The sequence below is a fragment of the Ammospiza nelsoni genome, chromosome 3, assembly GCF_027579445.1.
Source record: "Ammospiza nelsoni isolate bAmmNel1 chromosome 3, bAmmNel1.pri, whole genome shotgun sequence".
In the NCBI taxonomy this organism is placed as follows: Eukaryota; Metazoa; Chordata; class Aves; order Passeriformes; family Passerellidae; genus Ammospiza; species Ammospiza nelsoni.
In genome coordinates, this window is record NC_080635.1 from 109516840 (window position 1) to 109534652 (window position 17813).

Below are 17813 nucleotides of genomic sequence, written 5' to 3' on the forward strand. Positions count from 1 at the left end.
AACCACTGTCTTCTGAAATAATTCTTTGGTGTATTTGTTTTCCTTACTGCAGTACAAATAGAATACAGATAAAGGAACAAAATGTGGGATAAAGTCTTGTCCTCATGCTGTTTAGTGCAGGATTGGCAGTGGATAGAGGATTACTGTTGATGAACTGTGTAGAGATGAGGTGCTGCCAGCAACACAAGTAAAAGCTGAGGCTGGAAATGGTGCAGGAGTTTGTTTGTGGTTGATTTCCTCCAGGTATTGAGTGCAGCCAGGAGTAAAAACAAAGTGGTATGAATTTATTGCAAGTCCCCTTGTAGCGTGTCTGTAAACCATGACCAGTCTGTCTCCTTGAGCCCACAGTGTAGTTTTGATAATGTCCATGAACTACATGTTGCAAAGCTTCGGAAATTTTGGATATTTATGAAGGAAAAAGGGTGTTGTTTTTTTCTTTCTGTAAAACCAATATCCTGAATGGCCAGGAACATTCATGATTTTGCATTGAGTGCAGTTAAGTGCAAATGAAGGGTCTGATCCTCTGGGATGCTAAGATCCCTCAGAAACTGAGGGACAGTAAACTTTGTTTACCATCATTCAGTTTGAGGTTCAGCTGTTTCCAAGAACTCTGAGTGTTTTAACCATTCAGGATTTTTTTTTTTTTTTTGCATCTCTTTGTCTGGAAAAAGATACTTTGGAGCAAGAAACTGAAGGGCCTTAATTTCTTTAGTTTATGTGGAATGATTTACAGGCTCTTTGCCTAAATTGTGCAAGTATCTTCATTGAGAACAAATAAAACTGAAGGACTCTTTAATTAAACCGTTAAAACTATAGGAATATCCAACTGGAAATGACCAGAGAAATTCCTGTAAAAGCAGGTTGCTATTTCCAAACAGGGAACCAATGGAGATACTTGTGGCACTGATGGATGAGTTGAAATTTACAATATTATGGAATGTCTAGAGTATATGCAAATTATTGCTTCAATAAAGGTGTGTCCAGATAGAAGTCTTCAGAATCTGTACTAAATAGTGTCATGTGAGCTTTTGCCTCTGATTCTTAATCTCTGAGAATATGTGAGGTGTTCTCTTTAGGGATCTGATATTCTTGTTACTCTTTGTTCTTTCCACCCTTCTCTCCCACTCTGGAGGTGAGGGATAACTGACTCTAGCAATGCAGGAATTTCTTTACAAGTCAGTCAGTCAGTCTTCTGCTTTCATTTTAAAATAAGTGCAAGGTGGAGGAGCAGATTTCTGTTGGGGTTTCAGGGTGAACTGCTGAAGTTTCAGTAGTAGCTTCAGCAGTCTGAGTGTGCCTTTGCCCTTATCCTTCAGATAAATCAAGCTGCTCTAAGCAAACAACTTAAATACCCATAAATGTCTGTGTGTGTTTGAGCTGCTGAACTGAGCTCTGTGTGTCTCTGCAGAGTGAACCAGGCAGTGATTTGGGTTCCTAGACTCAGTTTTTATGTACATTTGTGGGCTTCTAAATGTAGATAAATACCAGCCTTGCTGTCTAAACAGACACGTCTGTTGTAGGGAGCGCTGATAACTGGGCTGTATTAAAGACCATCTTCAAATCCTTTTGATATAATTATTTCCATCTTTTTCTATATGTACCTTGAAGTGCTCATCAGTGTCCACTGGACTGTAGAAAGAATCTGTGATTTGCTTATTCCAGGTGCTGAACACTAACAAAACTGTAACTTGTGTCTAAGTATGCTAACCGCACTGTAGTCATGTTGATTCTGGTATGTCTTCCTTTAAAAAGAATAAAGTTGAAGTAAAATCAGAAATTCAGTCATAAAGTAAAAAACAAGCTTCTCTTGAAAGTGAGGAGTTCTATTGCTCATGTTCTTTGTCCTTTTATGAACTTTTCTGCTTATGGTTTTTGTGCTTCTTTGTGTTTCTGCAGAGCTGGTGACCAGCATTACCAGTGGCTCATGTGGGTCCAGATAGTCAGTGACACAAGCTGGATTACAGAATTAGCAGCAGAAAGTATTGTGTTACTAACTTTCACAATAACTCAACACCTTCTAGATTTGGGAGCAGAGGAATTTAGGGAATGGATGAAATTGATGATCTCTGTTTTGTAATCTTGCCTTCTCATGGCTTTGGGGTGGGACTGTTACTCAGAGGGGTTTAGTTGCGCTGAGACATTTTTTTTGCTCTCCTGTCTCATACAACCTCTTCCCTCTCACTTCTGTGCAGGAGAGAATTCCCATTTCACTGGACACTTAATGATCATTTTCGTTGCTCTAGGAGGGTGGGATGTGGGATCTCAGCACCTCAGGATGGAGGTGCAGAGAGGCCGAGACCACCCTTGGGGGGCTCGGGAATCCTGGAATGTTGCCAGAAGTGTCTGGTGGCAGGATTTTGATCCTACACAGGAGATGAGACCTGTATGAGGACTGGGAGGATTCCACTGGGTGAATGGTGAAGGGATAAGTTAGTTAAAGTGTAAAACACAGGGTTTAGGATTTTGGTACAGGGGGGTCTACAGAAGTAAGATGGAGGAATTGGGGCGTGTCCTGTCCTTCTTCTTCTTCTTCTTGGCCTCCATCTTCTGTGGTGGTGGTGGCACTTTGGGATTGGTTGTTACTAGAAGTGCACAGGTTAATAAGAGTAGAAAGTATTGGAGAAAAATGATAAATATTGTACACGTAACTTAGGGTATAAAGATAAGTGACCGCCCGGGGGCTTGTGGAGTGTGCCCATGGCTGACTTGCTGTGCAGACCTCTGTCGGGCTGAAAGAAAATCTTTTAGATAAACAATTAATAAACACCAAGACCGAGACAAGATCAGAAGTCTCTCCTCGTCCTTTGAAGCGTCGGCTCTCCAAGGCCATCCCTGGGAATTCCCTGAGAATTCCAGAACAGCCCAAAACACCACAGAAAACCTTACAAGCCTAAACAGCCGAGAAACCGAGCAAGTGGCATTCTCTGAGCTATCTCTCTCCGGTAATAAATCAGCCGGACATAAATCAGCCAGAAGAACGCCGGGAGAAAAATGAAATTTACAGTGGGAGAGGAAAGAAGAACTTGGATAACTCACAGTAAAGAAACCCACAGACTGTACTTATTTTTAAATAATACCTTATGCTCTTACTCCTTGTTTTACTTGTGATATTTTAAACCCTCCAGCAGGTGCTGCTGCATCCTGCAAATGTTGTCTTCGTGGAAGGCAAAAAAAAAAAAGTCATGGACTGGCCTACAATTGGACTTTGTTCTTTGTGTCATGCATATTTCTGTGTTCTTTTTTTCCCCTCAAACTGTTTGCCAGGTAAGTTATTAAGGAGAGAGTTTTTATGATCCCAGTGAGTTTAATCCTGCAAGAACTCTGTAAGAAGGGGTTGAAGATCAGTGGGAGCTGCTGATCAAAGTCATGCTGAGAACAGACCCAGGCAGAAATACATTTTTATTTCTACAAAATATGAAGAAATCCAAGTGTTTTCTTAGAAGTGAAAAGTAGTCCTAAAAGAAGTTGAATTTATAAAACTTACCAGCTGTTTTATTGCTTTTCTGAAGTTTCTGGAAGTTCAGTAATTTAAGTTCATGATTTTAAATTGGTCTTATCATTAGCCTTGGTCTTGAGTGCTAGAAGTTTGCAAGACAGATTACACATCACCCATTTCAGGATCTCTGAGTTAGCATTTCCAGGATTTAGTGAGGAATTGTGGCTGAGTTACATACAGCTAATGTAAAAAATGTGCTTTGTCCTGTTTGGTGATGGACCACTTGTGCCAGGCAGGAATGTGGGGATAGTAAGAGTTGAAATTAGGCCTTGGCAATGTATCCTTGAAGTCCTTGAGTTGCAGCAGGCCAGAAATGCCCTCATGAGCTAAATTATCTCATTGATCTCTGATACTGACCTGCATCTTTGTACCGAACAATCACAGTGATTAAACTTGGTAGTGACCATGATCTTGGCACTCTTCTGCTTATCTAGGAACTCTAAGTTTAAGTAAGATGAAATATTGCTTTGCTTTTGATATTTAACTTTAGTAGTACTCTAAAGTTAATATAAGGGTAATGGCAGTTAACTACAGTCATAAATCCCAGGCAGGCTGCACCTGCTATCCTGCACTGTGAAACAGCTTGTGTTCCCTTCTTGTTCTGCCTGGAATGGCTTGAATTACCATCTTTCTCTTTCACTTCTCTTCTTTATTTCTTTAAGAAATCTAACCTGGCTGTGGCAGTTACCACTCAGGAAGTTACAAGGATGGGTCAGGAGTACACCTTCATTTTCCTTTTGACTCAACTTCAAAAGATTAAATGTAATTCGTTTATAAGAATTCATGTAATAATCTATGTAATCCAGGTGCAGTAAACATGGAGATCAAAAGTCCTTAGTCAATAAGTCTTGAAGTTCTCATGACTTTAATAAATTGGTAACTTTATAATAATCTGATAACTGCAGGTTTGGATATTCCAGAAGTTTCAGCTCTGTTGCATTCAGTTGCTCTGGAATGTGTATCTGTCTCTATAAGGGCAGTTAATTCTTTGCTAAAGCTGGCAGTATTCACCCACTTTAGGTTCTGAGCAGTTTGGTGTGTCTCTCCATTCATTAGAGAAAAGGAACTGTATACACAAGGTGGCAAACAAGATTTCTACAGTGTATGTCTTACAACATGGAGATACATAGCCTAAATGTGATTATAATTGATGCATTATGTATATGTAATCATGATTAATACTTCTTCATTGCTTTCTTTTCCTATATTCCCAGGGCAGCTCATGAGAGCTTTTACAGTTTTGGCCCTAGTTTATAGTTCAGAGGAGGGCAATGGCAAATGTGAAATGTGTGGTCCCCAAAGTGAATGAGTGGCAATGTTAGAAAGAGTTAAAATTTATCCCTTTATAATTTTTTTTGTAGTTTTTTCATAAATGATCTTCAGTTGACGATTTTGTAAGTAACCACTAAAATGTTGTAGATGATTGTTTGTGTTATGGAGGCAGTTTTGCCTTGCTTTTCCTTGAAGTTTTTGTGAAAAAACTCACTCCTATTTTGTGAAAATAGCGTGAGTGGGTGAAGTCTGCATTTCTACCTCATTACAAAAAATAGATTTCCAGTAGAACTATTTTCAACTTCCTCTGTAAGAATACTTATTTTTTACTGTAGCTTTCTAGTACTGATAGATTCTTTAGCTAGTTTTTGCTATACTTATCCAGGCAATACGTGGAAGAAAAGCTGATTACAGCCCTTGAGATACAGTTCCCAGGAGTCAGATCGACAAAGGGGTTAAAAGTGAGACAGCCTTTTACTTGGTGGAAGTGCAGTTGTTGATTCAAGGCTCTCAGTAAATGATTGTTGGAGATCTGCCATGTGTAGCTGAGCATTCAGAAAGTACACCACAGACTCTGTTTCCTCCTGAGGAGCCTTGTCTGTCAACATCTCACTTTAATTGTAGTCTGTAAGGTACCAGCAGGCAGGCAAAGCTCACCAGCCAGCAGCCATGGAAGATCCAGTCTTCACTGACATCAGTGAAAATGCTAACAGCACCACTGTCTCTGAAGTTTCAGATTCTGAGGAAAATAAAGGAGATGATCTTTTTGATCATGTCCATGAAGATTCAGCATCCCCTTTTTCCATTACTAATACCCCAGAAAACATGGATGGTAGTAAGGAGAATTCAGAAGATAGCTGTAATGATTCTGTGGCCTCTCAGCATGGAAGTGATGGAGAAGATGATTCTTCATCTCACCATGGTGCTGAAGAAGACTACCCACAGCAGCAGATGGATCTGATGAGCCCAATTCTGGAAGACAAAGATGAAGAGGGCTCAATGTTTGAGAGCAACCTGCATTTTCCTCCAGATTTCCAGTTTCGTCAGAGACAGAGCACTTTTACCAGCTCTTCAACTTCCCTCAAGTTTCCCCTTAACAATAACTCTGGAGAAACGAACAACTTCCAGGAAGATTTTGAGATTTCCGTTTTTGTAAAGGTAAGAACCTCGGTGCTCCTAAGCATACCCTACTTTAAAACCATAAATCAATATCTGCATCCTCCAAACCAGTGAAATACAGCTACCCACTGCTTTGCTGTCAACTCTGCTGCAGGGAGCCAATCTCTTCGTTTAACTCTTGCATCTGTAAGCAGAGAAAGAGGTGATTTGTGTTGTGTGGAGGTGCCTGGGATTTCTTCATTCAAATGGCAGTATGGTGCAAGTATTCTGATTGTTGCTGCAATTTATTTATTCTGGGAAATCTCTCTGCTGTTACAGCTAGGCTGCTACTACTTAGTTGAGCTAGTTCAGCTATCCCTGCACTTCACTATCTAGTAGCTGAGAACTCAAAAGTAATAGCTGTGAATCCTATGAAGAAAACTGAATATATAGTTTAAATAATGCCTATCCCTGAAAGAAATTTTTCTTTCCTTTCTTTCAATATTTAGATTTCTGTAACTATTTAAACATGTATTTTCATTAATTTCCAGTTAGGTATAAATTACTGAGAGGGGTTTCATACCTTCTCTCACCTTATAAAGGATCACTTAGGTTTCAAAACTGTAAACACCTGTGTTCTTGAATAAACACTATGATTCCCTTCAGAAACACACTTGTATTTAATCTTTCTCAACATTTATTAGGCTGAAACACAGGCCTGACAGTTCCTTCTTTTTAACTATATAAAAATGTTCAAGATCTTGTGTATCTTGAATAGAACAATACACCATGATTATAATATTCTGTCATTTCAAGAGAAGCCTCATGAAGTTTGTCACTTTTCAACATAAATAATATTATCAAAATCTGTTTCTCAGTTCCATGGGGGCTTTGGGAGCTGGAGGAGAGATTTTGTCACAACACATAATGAGAAGTATTTTCAGCAGTCGTTATTTGGTTAAATGACTGCCTGAAACAGCACCTGTCCTATTTCTGTTACTGGATCATGGTCATTACTAAAATATATATTGGTTATATGGTCAAAGTAAGAGCTGGGACATTAGTTCTATTTTATATTTCTGCATGTTGTCCTGTGTATGTGTTAAAAGTTGCAGCAATTGAGTACATTTTGTTGGTTAGCAACTACATGGTGTTAGCAACCTGTATTTGGGCTTTAAAATCATCTCTTTATTTTCCTTATTCTTTCTCATTCCTCTCATTTTTCTATGGATAAAATAAGAAATGTGTGCAGATGTTCTCATTCAAGCAGTTAATTTGAAAAAGTGAGAAGAGAGGCATTTTGCATAGAACTGGCAGGGACAAGGTCTGAGGAAGTCCTTTTCCTTGCTTTTGTTGTGCAGAGAGTTGATTATCCCATAAAGGTTCTTATCAGCTACTCCAGAGAGAAAGGCAAACTGTGCTCTCTTCACTTTGGAAACGTGACTGCCCGGTGTCTTTGAGATGTCCTTGAGCCCCAGGAGATCCCTACCTGGCTGAAGGGCTCTCAGGTGATCCATGCTGTGCCCAGTGGGCAGGGCACTGGGTCATGCTGGGTAGGTGACTGAACTGAACCCCTGTTACAGTGTTTTACTCCTTGAAAACGTGCTGATGTTTAGTTTTTGGCTTTTTGTTTTTCTGTCTTTCTGGGGTCAAAGTAATAAAGCAGTAACTCCATGGAGTGCAGATCCAGCTTTGCTCTCGTCAATTATCTATATAGCAAAAGTCAGCCTGTAAAATGGAAGGTCACAGAATAATATATAACAAGAGCAGTGAAATCCCTGAGGTCTGTGGCTTCTTGCACATGGGGCTGATATCTCAGTTGTGTCAATAAATATTACTCATAGAGGGTTCCCTTCTCACATGGTCTCTAGTCCACCTGAGGCCAGTGTTGCTCTGAAATTGGGTTCATCTGGGTTTGTACTTTTCTGCAGACACTAACAGTGACAGCAGACCTGGTGCTGTAGGACAACAGTGATCATGGCAGTTCTGCCATTATTTATTCCTCCCTTTGCTTGTAGACCTAATAAATCTCTGTGAATGACTGGAAATGTGAGTGTCAGAGGGCTGAACACCAGAAACAGTGGGAAGATTAAATGGTATCAAACTCACAGTGCAGCTGGATGGATAATGTTTACAGTAATCCATTCATTAGACACCAAGAAAATGTTTACATCACTTTAACTCATTTTTCACTGATTATCAGTGCTTGGTAACTATGTCATGTCAGTGGGCTATTTCAGGATGTGCCATAAGGTAAAAAAGGAATTCCCTGTGCCTTTAACAGCAGAATGCAGCATGTAACAACATGAATCTGTTTGTATGAATCCAGCACGTCCAGGCTTGTCACAGCCTCCTTAATGCCCTTTCAATAACTCTGTAATTTATTCAAACAAAAGCCTTTGCAATTTGAACAGAAATATGATTGGCACAGAGGCTGTGTTACTGAGTGCACAGAACAGCCTGACCCAATCATAGCTCCAAGGTCCAGCCTTCTCCCCTTGTACACTGTATTTTCCTATTGAGCAGAATGTTTGTTCTGAAGGTTTGGGTTTCTTTGAAAATTTTAACTTTTTTGTTTTCCTGAAGCTTAAGTTGTTATTTAAAGAGCAGTCCTCCAATTTTCTCTTCAGAAGGAAATTATTGCCCTTCTGTTTTTTTGATGACCTGAGACTGACTGCAGATTATAGCCTCTCTGTGTATTAATTTGTGCCATAGGAACATGGTTCCCAAAAGAAGGAAGGCAATTCTTTACCCCAAGCAATAAACACCTTATGTTAGGCAAAAATACCAATGCTGTGCTGTGATTTAGCATCATCAGCCTGCACCTGTTGGATCACTGCACTGGAGTAACAGAGTTATGGATGCTGGAGAGCATCTCTGGAGATCACCTTGTCCAATCCTTGCTCAGAGCAGGATCACCTACAACAGCTTGCTAGGGTTATGTTTGGTTTTCAATGTTTCCAAAGATGAAGAAATCACAACTTCTCTGTGCAACCATTCTAATGTCCTACCATCATGGGAAAACTGTTTTAAATGGAATTTTGTGTATCTAGATTTGTGCTTGTTGCCTCCTGTCCTTTTAGTAGATACCAATGTTTATATTTAAGAATCAGAACCTATGCATTTAGCTGTTTGGAATTATGGTAGCCTTCTATAACATTTCATTAAGTCAGGAGCTGGAAAATAAAGGACATTTTTGTTTTTCCAACAAGATGTTTCCCACTCCCTCATTTGAAGTGCTGAGTCCTGCACTTGGGTCTCAACAACTCCTGCAGTGCTGCAGGCTGTGAGAAGAGTGGCTGGAGAGCTGGAAAAGGAGCTGGGGGTGCTGGTGACAGCAGCTGAACATGAGCCAGGTGTGCCCAGGTGGGCAAGAAGGCCAAAGGCACTTGGGCTGTACCAGCCATGTAGTGGCAGCAGGGCCAGGGCAGTGACTGTCCCCTGTGCTGGGCACTGCTGAGGCCACACCTCAAATCCTGGGTTCAGTTCTGGGCCCCTCATGGCAAAAAAGAAATTGAGGGGCTGAAGCGTGTCCAGAGAAGGGAATGGAGCTGGGAAAGGGTCTGGAGCACAGCTCTGGTGAGGAGCAGCTGAGGGAGCTGGGGGCTCTTGCTTTCCAAACTCCCTAAAAGGAGAATGAAGCCAGGTGGGGGTCAGGTTCTGCTCCCACATAACAAGTGACAGAATGAGAGAAAATTCCTCAAGTTGTGCCAGTGGAGGTTTAGGTTGGATATTTGGAATTTTTTTTTTCAATGGAGAGGGTTGTCAGGCACTGGAACAGGCCACTCAGGGAAGTGGAGTCACCATCCCTGGGCATCCAAAAACATGTGGATGTGACACTTGAGGACCTGGTTTAATGGTGAACATGGTGGAGGTGCTGGTTGACAGTTGGACTTGATGTTATTCCAAACCTTACCAATTCTGTGATTCTGTGGTTCTTTGATTTCTAAGCCAGGATTATCTAAGGACTCCAACTTGGTGGGACAACTAACTCTGTGCTAGTTCCCTACTGACTGCCCAAGCTGAGCTGAGCTGTTGAGAATGACAGACCACATTCCTCACAGGGACAGTGACACTCATTGTGTCACTGGGGAAATCACACTTCTTCCTAATGAGTTGCCTTTTCTCTTGTTTTATGAAGCATTCTGGAATCTGTTGAGAAAATTCTATTTAGGAATGTGCATTAATTGTTCAGAACATGAACTCACAGGACAAATCTAACTTTAAGGATGATTTAAAGAGAGCAGAACCACATGGATGTCCAGTGAGAAATTAGTGGTTTAACTGGTGTTTTGCTGAGCAAAACTGAGCATTTCTTACTACACTCATAATCTACAGAGGAAAACAGCTGTATTTGCAGTTGTGGGCTGTTAGATATTTGTAAGCATAACTGGGTGTCCAGATACCTCCTGGCAATGGAAACCAGTTAGTCCTCTGATTGACTCCAATGCAGCACATGAGGCTGGTGTTCAGCCATATCTTCTCCACCAGGTTTGCAGGTAGAAAGGTAAATTCAGGCTGAAGCCAGGTAGCAGCTGTAACTCTCCATATGTACACAAAATTATAGTTTGTCTTTTTATAGCATTTTAGCCTTTAAAAATATTATAAATAATAAAACTAACGGAAATGTGCAATTATTATTTTGGTCTTAATAATAAGCTTAGAAAAAGGTTGAGTGATTCATAATCCACCTTTTAAACAGCGTTAACTGAGCAATCTGAGAAAGGAAAAGATCCATGAACTATTTTCAGAATCTTCCAGTCTTGGCAGATTTACAGACCAAGATGCTGAAGTTAACATGTACACAGCAGGAAATTACTCATGGGGAGCCAATATCCTAACGTGATGCCTGTTTTGATAATTAAAATGAAATTAATGGTTGTTTATTCCTGCAAATAGCTTGAAATAGCTTACAAGTACAATTAAGTATAGAAATACAAGTCTGGAATACCAAGTAATGTGTCCTTCTGCTCTCAGTCTTATCTAGACTATCCCTAATAGATGCTTCTTTGGGAACATTCAGTGATGCCCATTCAGCACCTGCACCAATTAGTCTCTGTCAATGCTTAATTATTGTCCTGAGACAATATTTTCCTTTAGTAAAATTCTATTGCTCTGAATTATGCTATTTTTCTTTTTGCTATACAATACCTTTATGTATATAGAAGACACAGATCAAAATTTCCTTCAGTCTTGCTTTCTTGAACTAAACAAGTCCTTCAGCTTGCCTTAAAGCTTGAGTAATTTCTAAATATTGAGTGGTTTGGTGTGTTGTGGTTTGGAGTTTTTTTGTTTTAGGGGTCATTTTTATGACCTTTTGCAGTCTTTCTCCAGTTAATTTGTATAATTCTTAGGCTCCAGTTTGGAAGTACAAGTAGCACAAATAGCAATGCTAATAAAAATTATTACAGCAAGCACCTCTTTAATTCATCATTTATCCAGCTCTCTATCTGTTCTATTTTAATGTATTTTTGAATCCTTTAACATTTGTATGGTTCCTCCAGCCCTGATGTTTTCCCAATAAATGCTTCAGTAACAGTCTTGCCCATTTGCAAGCAGGTGTAACCAGTAGTACTGCACAGTTTGCAGCTGCCATTTGACTTGTGGAACCTCAGGTTTCTCCTCTGTGAGAATTAGGTTTCTCTTAGTGGTGTGATCAGACTCTGATCACCCCTCACTGGAAACAGCATGGTTTTGGAGTCAGAGAACTGCTCTGACATAAATCCAGTGTGAAAGACACCCTCACCAGTGCTTTTGCTCTGCTAACTCAGAAAATAAGATACACCTTTAACACTTCCACATCACAGTGCAGACCCAGTGTGGCTTTATGGCTCCCTCCTCCACCCTGCCCTGTACAGCAGACTGGTAATCTCTGAAGTGTACACAATAAACCTAATAGCTACTAACCCTTATTTCTGAGGAGGAAAACTGTGCTGTGGGTCTCTTCACAGCTGGATTTATGCCTATTCAAATTACTCTGTGTGTGTGTGTGTGTGTGTGTGTGTGTGTGTGTGTGTGTGAAAAGATTAGTGACAGCCGTTCTGCTGCAGATAACCCACTCCCCCAAGTATCAGTCACCAGCAAAACGTGTGTTTCAGCAGCAGGGCAGAGCAGTTTGCTTAATCTTTTGGATACAAAGGGGAAAAGGTCTTGCTTCCAACCCTTGCTGAGTGTGTGCCTCACTCAGGCACCTGTGGAAAGGTTTGTGAATCCATTTTGAGCTGGTGCTCCGTGCCCCCCTCAGTGCGCAGCTCCAGCCACAGCGGTGTCCGGGCACAGCGTAGCAACAGCTTCAAAATACAGACCTGGATTATCTAGGATAGGAAATTGTCCCTGCACAGTGATTGCAGCAATGGCAAACACAATGTAAATAATGGAGGTCACACCGAGAGAAAATTAAACCAGGATTTATTTACTCATTTGTTTTCCTTATATATATTTCATCTTGTGATTCTCTCTTTGATGTTCTGAAAACAAGGCTCTTATCCCAGCATGGTTTTTGGGTTTTTTTTTAAATTCTCAGCACCTACATTTTTGGAGTGAAAAATGTTTGGATTTGTGGATTGATTTTTTCCTGGCCTTGAAAACTTATCTGTGTAGCACTATTGTCAACTGTTAAAAGGATCCTGTCCAAAACAGAGCAATTTGTATTATTTTGAATTGCTTATTTTAGAAGTACCTATAGAGCAGCTCTACTGAGACTAAGATTTTACAAATGCAAAGTAATGTATAATCCCTGCAGAGCAACAAATGATGATAATATATCACCTATTTTGGAGTCTGCAAAAGGAAAGCAGCATTTCTGCTCTGCTCTTTCTTTTCTTTAGATATCAAGGGTTGGATTTGGTTCATCCAAGTGAAGGTGTGTCTGTAAGCCATTAACTACACCTCTGCAGGATATCTAGGCTCTTTCTGCAACAAAAACCTATCTGAAATAGCATGGTGGGATGTTAATTCCTGTGGCCAAGTGCAAGCACCACCTATAGAGGGAGGTTCCATGTTAGATCGACGCTGTTCATTGTATGGAGCAGGGCCTAATTCAGTTTTCCAACCACGGGCATCCCCTGCTGGTTTAGATGTCTAAAGGCTTCTTTCCTGTTTCCAGCTGCCTCTGGAGTGTCCCATAGATCCTGTCTCATATATGTTTATGGATTTATTCAGCTATTCTATCAAATGCTGCTGGATATCTAAGCTTAGGCAAGTGTATCAAGCCATAAACTTTCACTGAAAACAATGGCCTGGTCACCTAAAGTTAAATAAACTGAATACTACCAGTGGCAGTTTAAATACAAATCTTGGACTAGAAGTGAATTCTGGTAATGGACATCTGGAAACAAACTTTGGATTGATGAATTTCTTTTTTCAGGCTATTTAATTTCCCTTTTTGTTTCAGTGTCCCCGCTCAGCAACAACTGAAGTGCAATAGTGATCTAACAGTGTGATGTTGGACACTTCTGCTGTTCACTTACAGTCTAAATGAACCAGATAAAATTATTTAATACATTTTATCATCTTTCCAAGACTGAGATCCAGCATTCTTCCTTTAACTTCAGTCAAATTTTATCTTTTTTTTTAACAGCAATCCTCATATATGTGTCTTTCAAGTGTATTTGTCTTAGAATCACATTTTATTTCAGACACCACAGTAGAAGAGAAAAGCTAACTGAACATACTGAATTTGAATTCCTAGATACTGCTTCAAACACAGCTTAAGATTTTAATTGGGAAAAGAAAATTTTTTTTTTTTTTTGGGTCATAAGACCCTGCACTAAAGGCAAATTTTCCACTGTTGTGCCACTAGTAAATAACTAGTGTATTTACTAGTTCATTTAGAGTTACTCAATGTCCTCTCATAACTATGTTTGTGGCTGAACCAAGACTTATAAATATTTTTATGAATTTGTGGCAATATAAAAATATTTACTTCTTTGTGGAAAATGTTATGAACCTGTATGAAACTGACTTCTGTAGCAGAAGAAAAGGAGGAAGTGTGTCACTCTAAAATGAGTCATTTATTTGTCATCTGCAGGTATGATTTTTATATTTAGATCTCTAGGTGATCTTTTTCATATCAATTAGTGAAACAATTGTAGGTGAATTTGTACGTCTCTGATAACGCAAGATGTCAGTGACATTCATGACGTTACAATGACATGCTCAGGGATAGCTGGGAAGTGAATTTGTCAGTGCACAGGTCTGGTTTCAGTACATCCAGCAGTGTTCAAAACCAGGATTTTGATTTACAAGTTAATTGATTTTCTGTTGCAGGCTCCATGCAGGTGTTAATGAAGTAAAACTTGAGAACACATCTTCTGAGAGAAAACCATTATCTTCCTGCTTATATGTTTATAAAAGATGAGGCACAGAAAGGTAGAAATAATCTGCACACTGACCAAGATGGTTTCTTTGAGGATTCTAGGTAATCTGAAAAAGAAATTCAAAGGACTGGATGTGACTTTTTGGGACATGAAATCGAGTATCCTGTTACAGACAGCCTCATCATGCAGTACTTAATTCATAAAGTGATCAAAGTCTATTTAGAAAGTATTACTATTACTATTAATTTTGGAAATCTGTTTCAGAATGTCACTGCTCTAAAGGATTGACACTTTAATTTCCAAATTACCTTTATTTATGTGCAGTTAAAACATCCTTGCTCTTGTGCCAGCATGGTCCATTAGTAGTCATTCATGCACTTAGCTCTTTTAAAAATCAGTTTAGGCTTAGACAATCTCAAATGTTTTGGGGCTAAACCAGCCAATCCTTTTTGTCTCTGTTCCTGCCAGTTGTCATAGTAACATAGTAATCCCCTTCTGCACATATTTTCTTTCCACAAAGGTGCCTTTTTTTTTTTTTTTCACAGCTGCATCTTGTCTCAGGTTGCTTCTGCTTTTATAGCTAAACTAAACAAGCAGCAAAAAGATTCTTTTAATAACCTCCTGTTTAAAGATACCTGTGATTGAGTAAACAAATTCTATTTGAGGTGAAATGTCTATGTTGCTGTGCTTGGGAGATCTCAGCACTGTGTCCCTGTAACTTGAAGGCTGGTTGAGAAGCAAATGGAAGGAGTGGAAGCTTTGCATATGAAAATATAGGTAATTTAAGCACTCTTCAGACCTCTACTCACATGTATTTGTACCACTTGTGGATTAATTTTAAAATCTATTTGATTAAAAATCTGACCAGCAGAAGTGTTTTATATTTGCCCACATTTATACTTGTTCTATAACTATGTCCCTCATTGCAAGAGGGTCTCTGTTAGCCAGAAATGGCCAGTGAGGTGTCCAAATAATACTAGCAAAGTAAACAGAAATACCAGGAGGGCTAATTTAAACTCATAAAATTTTTGTTTTTCTTAATGTCATCAGAAATTCTTCCTAATTTTAATACACATTTTTCTCACCATTTCAAATTAATTTCTTAAAGCCTAAAGTTATTACAGGGTCATATTTCCCCGAAAAGTTACTAAAAGAATATGCTGGACAGAAGTCCAGTGTCAAGAGTTTATTATACACCAAGTGGCCTGTTTTGAAGAGGCACCAATCTGTCTTCCCTTCCTTTGGTGAGCACATGGATTTGTAAATAACCACAGTAAGTAGTTTCCAGTTACACAGTACATAGTTACATGGTGACATAAAAATCACCTCCTTTGTAAAAACACCAGAGATTGATTTATATGTATATCACACTGAACGATTGCATCACTTATTGGACTTCATGAGGCACCTTAAATTCACTCATTTTCACCAAATATAGGCAGGATGCTTATCTGTTGAATCAGTAACTTGCTCACGGCCCTAACGCGCGTCCTTGGTGCGCTGGCGCCTTGCAGGAGCCCGAATAAAGAACAGCCCAAGTTCAGAGCAGCAAATTCAGTCTCTTGGCCCCTCCCTGGGAGATTGCTGCGAGTGAAGTTTGGCCAGGGCAGAGTTTGTGTGCGGCCCCAGGCGCGGATTGGCCCCGCACCCGGGGCTGATAACAGCTAAAAATAGCCCGGCTATAAAAGCCCGGCGGCAGCTGCGCCAGCCTGGCATTCCCTCTGACCGCCAGCCAGGGAGGAGGCCGCGCTCTGCCAGGCCCTGCAAGGATGCGACCAAAGAACGCTCTGCTGCCCATTCCACTTAACAATTAACTTGTCAGGAATGGACTGTGTGACTCATGGGGACAGTAACCAAGTACATTTTATGTTAACTAAAAAAAAAAAGAAAGAAACAGAATGAAGGCCAGATTTTCCAAGCAAATTTTTCAAGTGACAGGTGGAATGTCTTTGGAAATGTGCCCATAGAATACTGTGTACAAGAATGTTGTACTTGTGTATATATTCACATAATCACCTGTATGGAGAGTGTACTCCATGACTATGGAGTTCTGAACACTTGGGAAAACAAATGTATTTTCATTTGACAATTGTTTGACTAAGCTGGCATTGAGGAGTTCAGGAGTCTATTCTTAGCTTGCTGTTGATTCTGGGGAAATTCGGTCATTTCCTTGAATTTTTCTTCACTTTCAAGCTTTTGTTTTCAGATGTAGCCTGGGGAATCAAGAGAGTTCAGTGGCTGAGTGCATTGAAAGATAAATCTTTGGGTGTCTGAAGTCCTTTGGATGAATAAAGAAGATATCAGTGTTGTAAAGCTCCCATTTTAAAGTTTGGCAAAAGTTACACTGACTTGAAAACAGGGTGTAAATGGGGAAAGAATTAGAAAGCATTAAAAATCAGTGGCACTATCAGCCCTATCAATAGTAAACTATTCCCACATGTATTACCTCCAGTGGCTCTGAGTTCTCCTCTTTGATTTTATGAAGCTTTGCACTATTAAGTTTTTATGTGTGGATTCCCCTTCATTTTCATTACAGCATTTTAATTTTTTTTTCTGGTTTACAATAATATAGTGCAAGGTTTATAATATCTTGGAACAGTGACAGATGACCTGGCTAACTTACTTTCAGTTTTGATTCTATATACTTAGTTCTCTAAAAAGGGCTATGAATTACCTTTTAATTTGTTGTTTAATTGCTAGATCTCTCATGGCATATGAGAGAATTGCAGAGCTTATTGGTTTTATAATTCTGTACCCTAAAGTCATCTTTTTCTGGTCAGGAGACCCAGCATGGTCAGAGATGACAGAAACTCCCTCTAGTCAAGACCCAGAGCTGAGAGGAGTCAAACCTCACAACACACACAACTTCACCTTTCTGAACTCTGTTTTTCTTCTCTGAAAGTCAATTTTCTGCATGAACCTGTAGGCAAGACTTAACTGGAGAGTCTCTGTTTGCTGCCACCCTCTGCAGGTGAATCTAGTTTTCTCTCAACATCATAGACATGTTTATATATATTTATTAATTAGTCTGGTATCAACTCTGACTTGCTGCTTGACTAGAAATGGGTAGAAGTTGCTAATAATGAGTAAAGGGGTCCATATCTCATTAGAACTTTTCCAGCTGATGGGGGACTCACAGGAAAGCCTAGTCCATTTTCTACAGAATTGCATCAGAGTTGTGTCAGAGCAGTGAGACTGCAAAGACAAACTGGGATTTGACATTTTGGTGGTCTGTGAGGTTGCTGCCAGGTGTTGCAGCCAGTGGCCAAGGGCCCACACTTTTCTTATAAAAGTGATACGTGCTACATATTCTGTGAAAATTTGTGATTTTGGCAAAAGATGGAATTTTTTTGGAAAATCTTCAATTTTAGAGGCAAAGAACCCCCTCATGTCTTTTTAGTTAGACTACCCAGTATTCCCAGTTCTGACAGACTTAAATAAGGCACCACTGTTATTTAGACTGTGCTCAGTGCTGAATTTCACTAAAAATGTACTGTTGGTCTTAAGCCAACCGCCTTTTCAAGAATTATCACCACCATCTTTCACTTAAGGATGTGGGATATGTTCTTTGAAGTCCTAATGAGCTGGGTTTGCTGGTCACCAGCAAAAAGCTGTTAATGTGATGGTTA

General features: G+C 39.8%; 1 protein-coding gene across 1 annotated transcript in view; it reads left to right on the top strand.

Moving 5' to 3' along the window:
* The first annotated feature begins 5437 nt into the window (after nt 1–5437).
* The window catches only part of CLIC5 (chloride intracellular channel 5), a 68445-nt gene continuing 56069 nt past the window's right edge, over nt 5438–17813 (top strand). The window contains exon 1 of the mRNA XM_059468310.1: nt 5438–5926. Coding sequence (XP_059324293.1) covers nt 5438–5926 — 489 coding nt within the window. The remainder of the gene's footprint in view (nt 5927–17813) is intronic.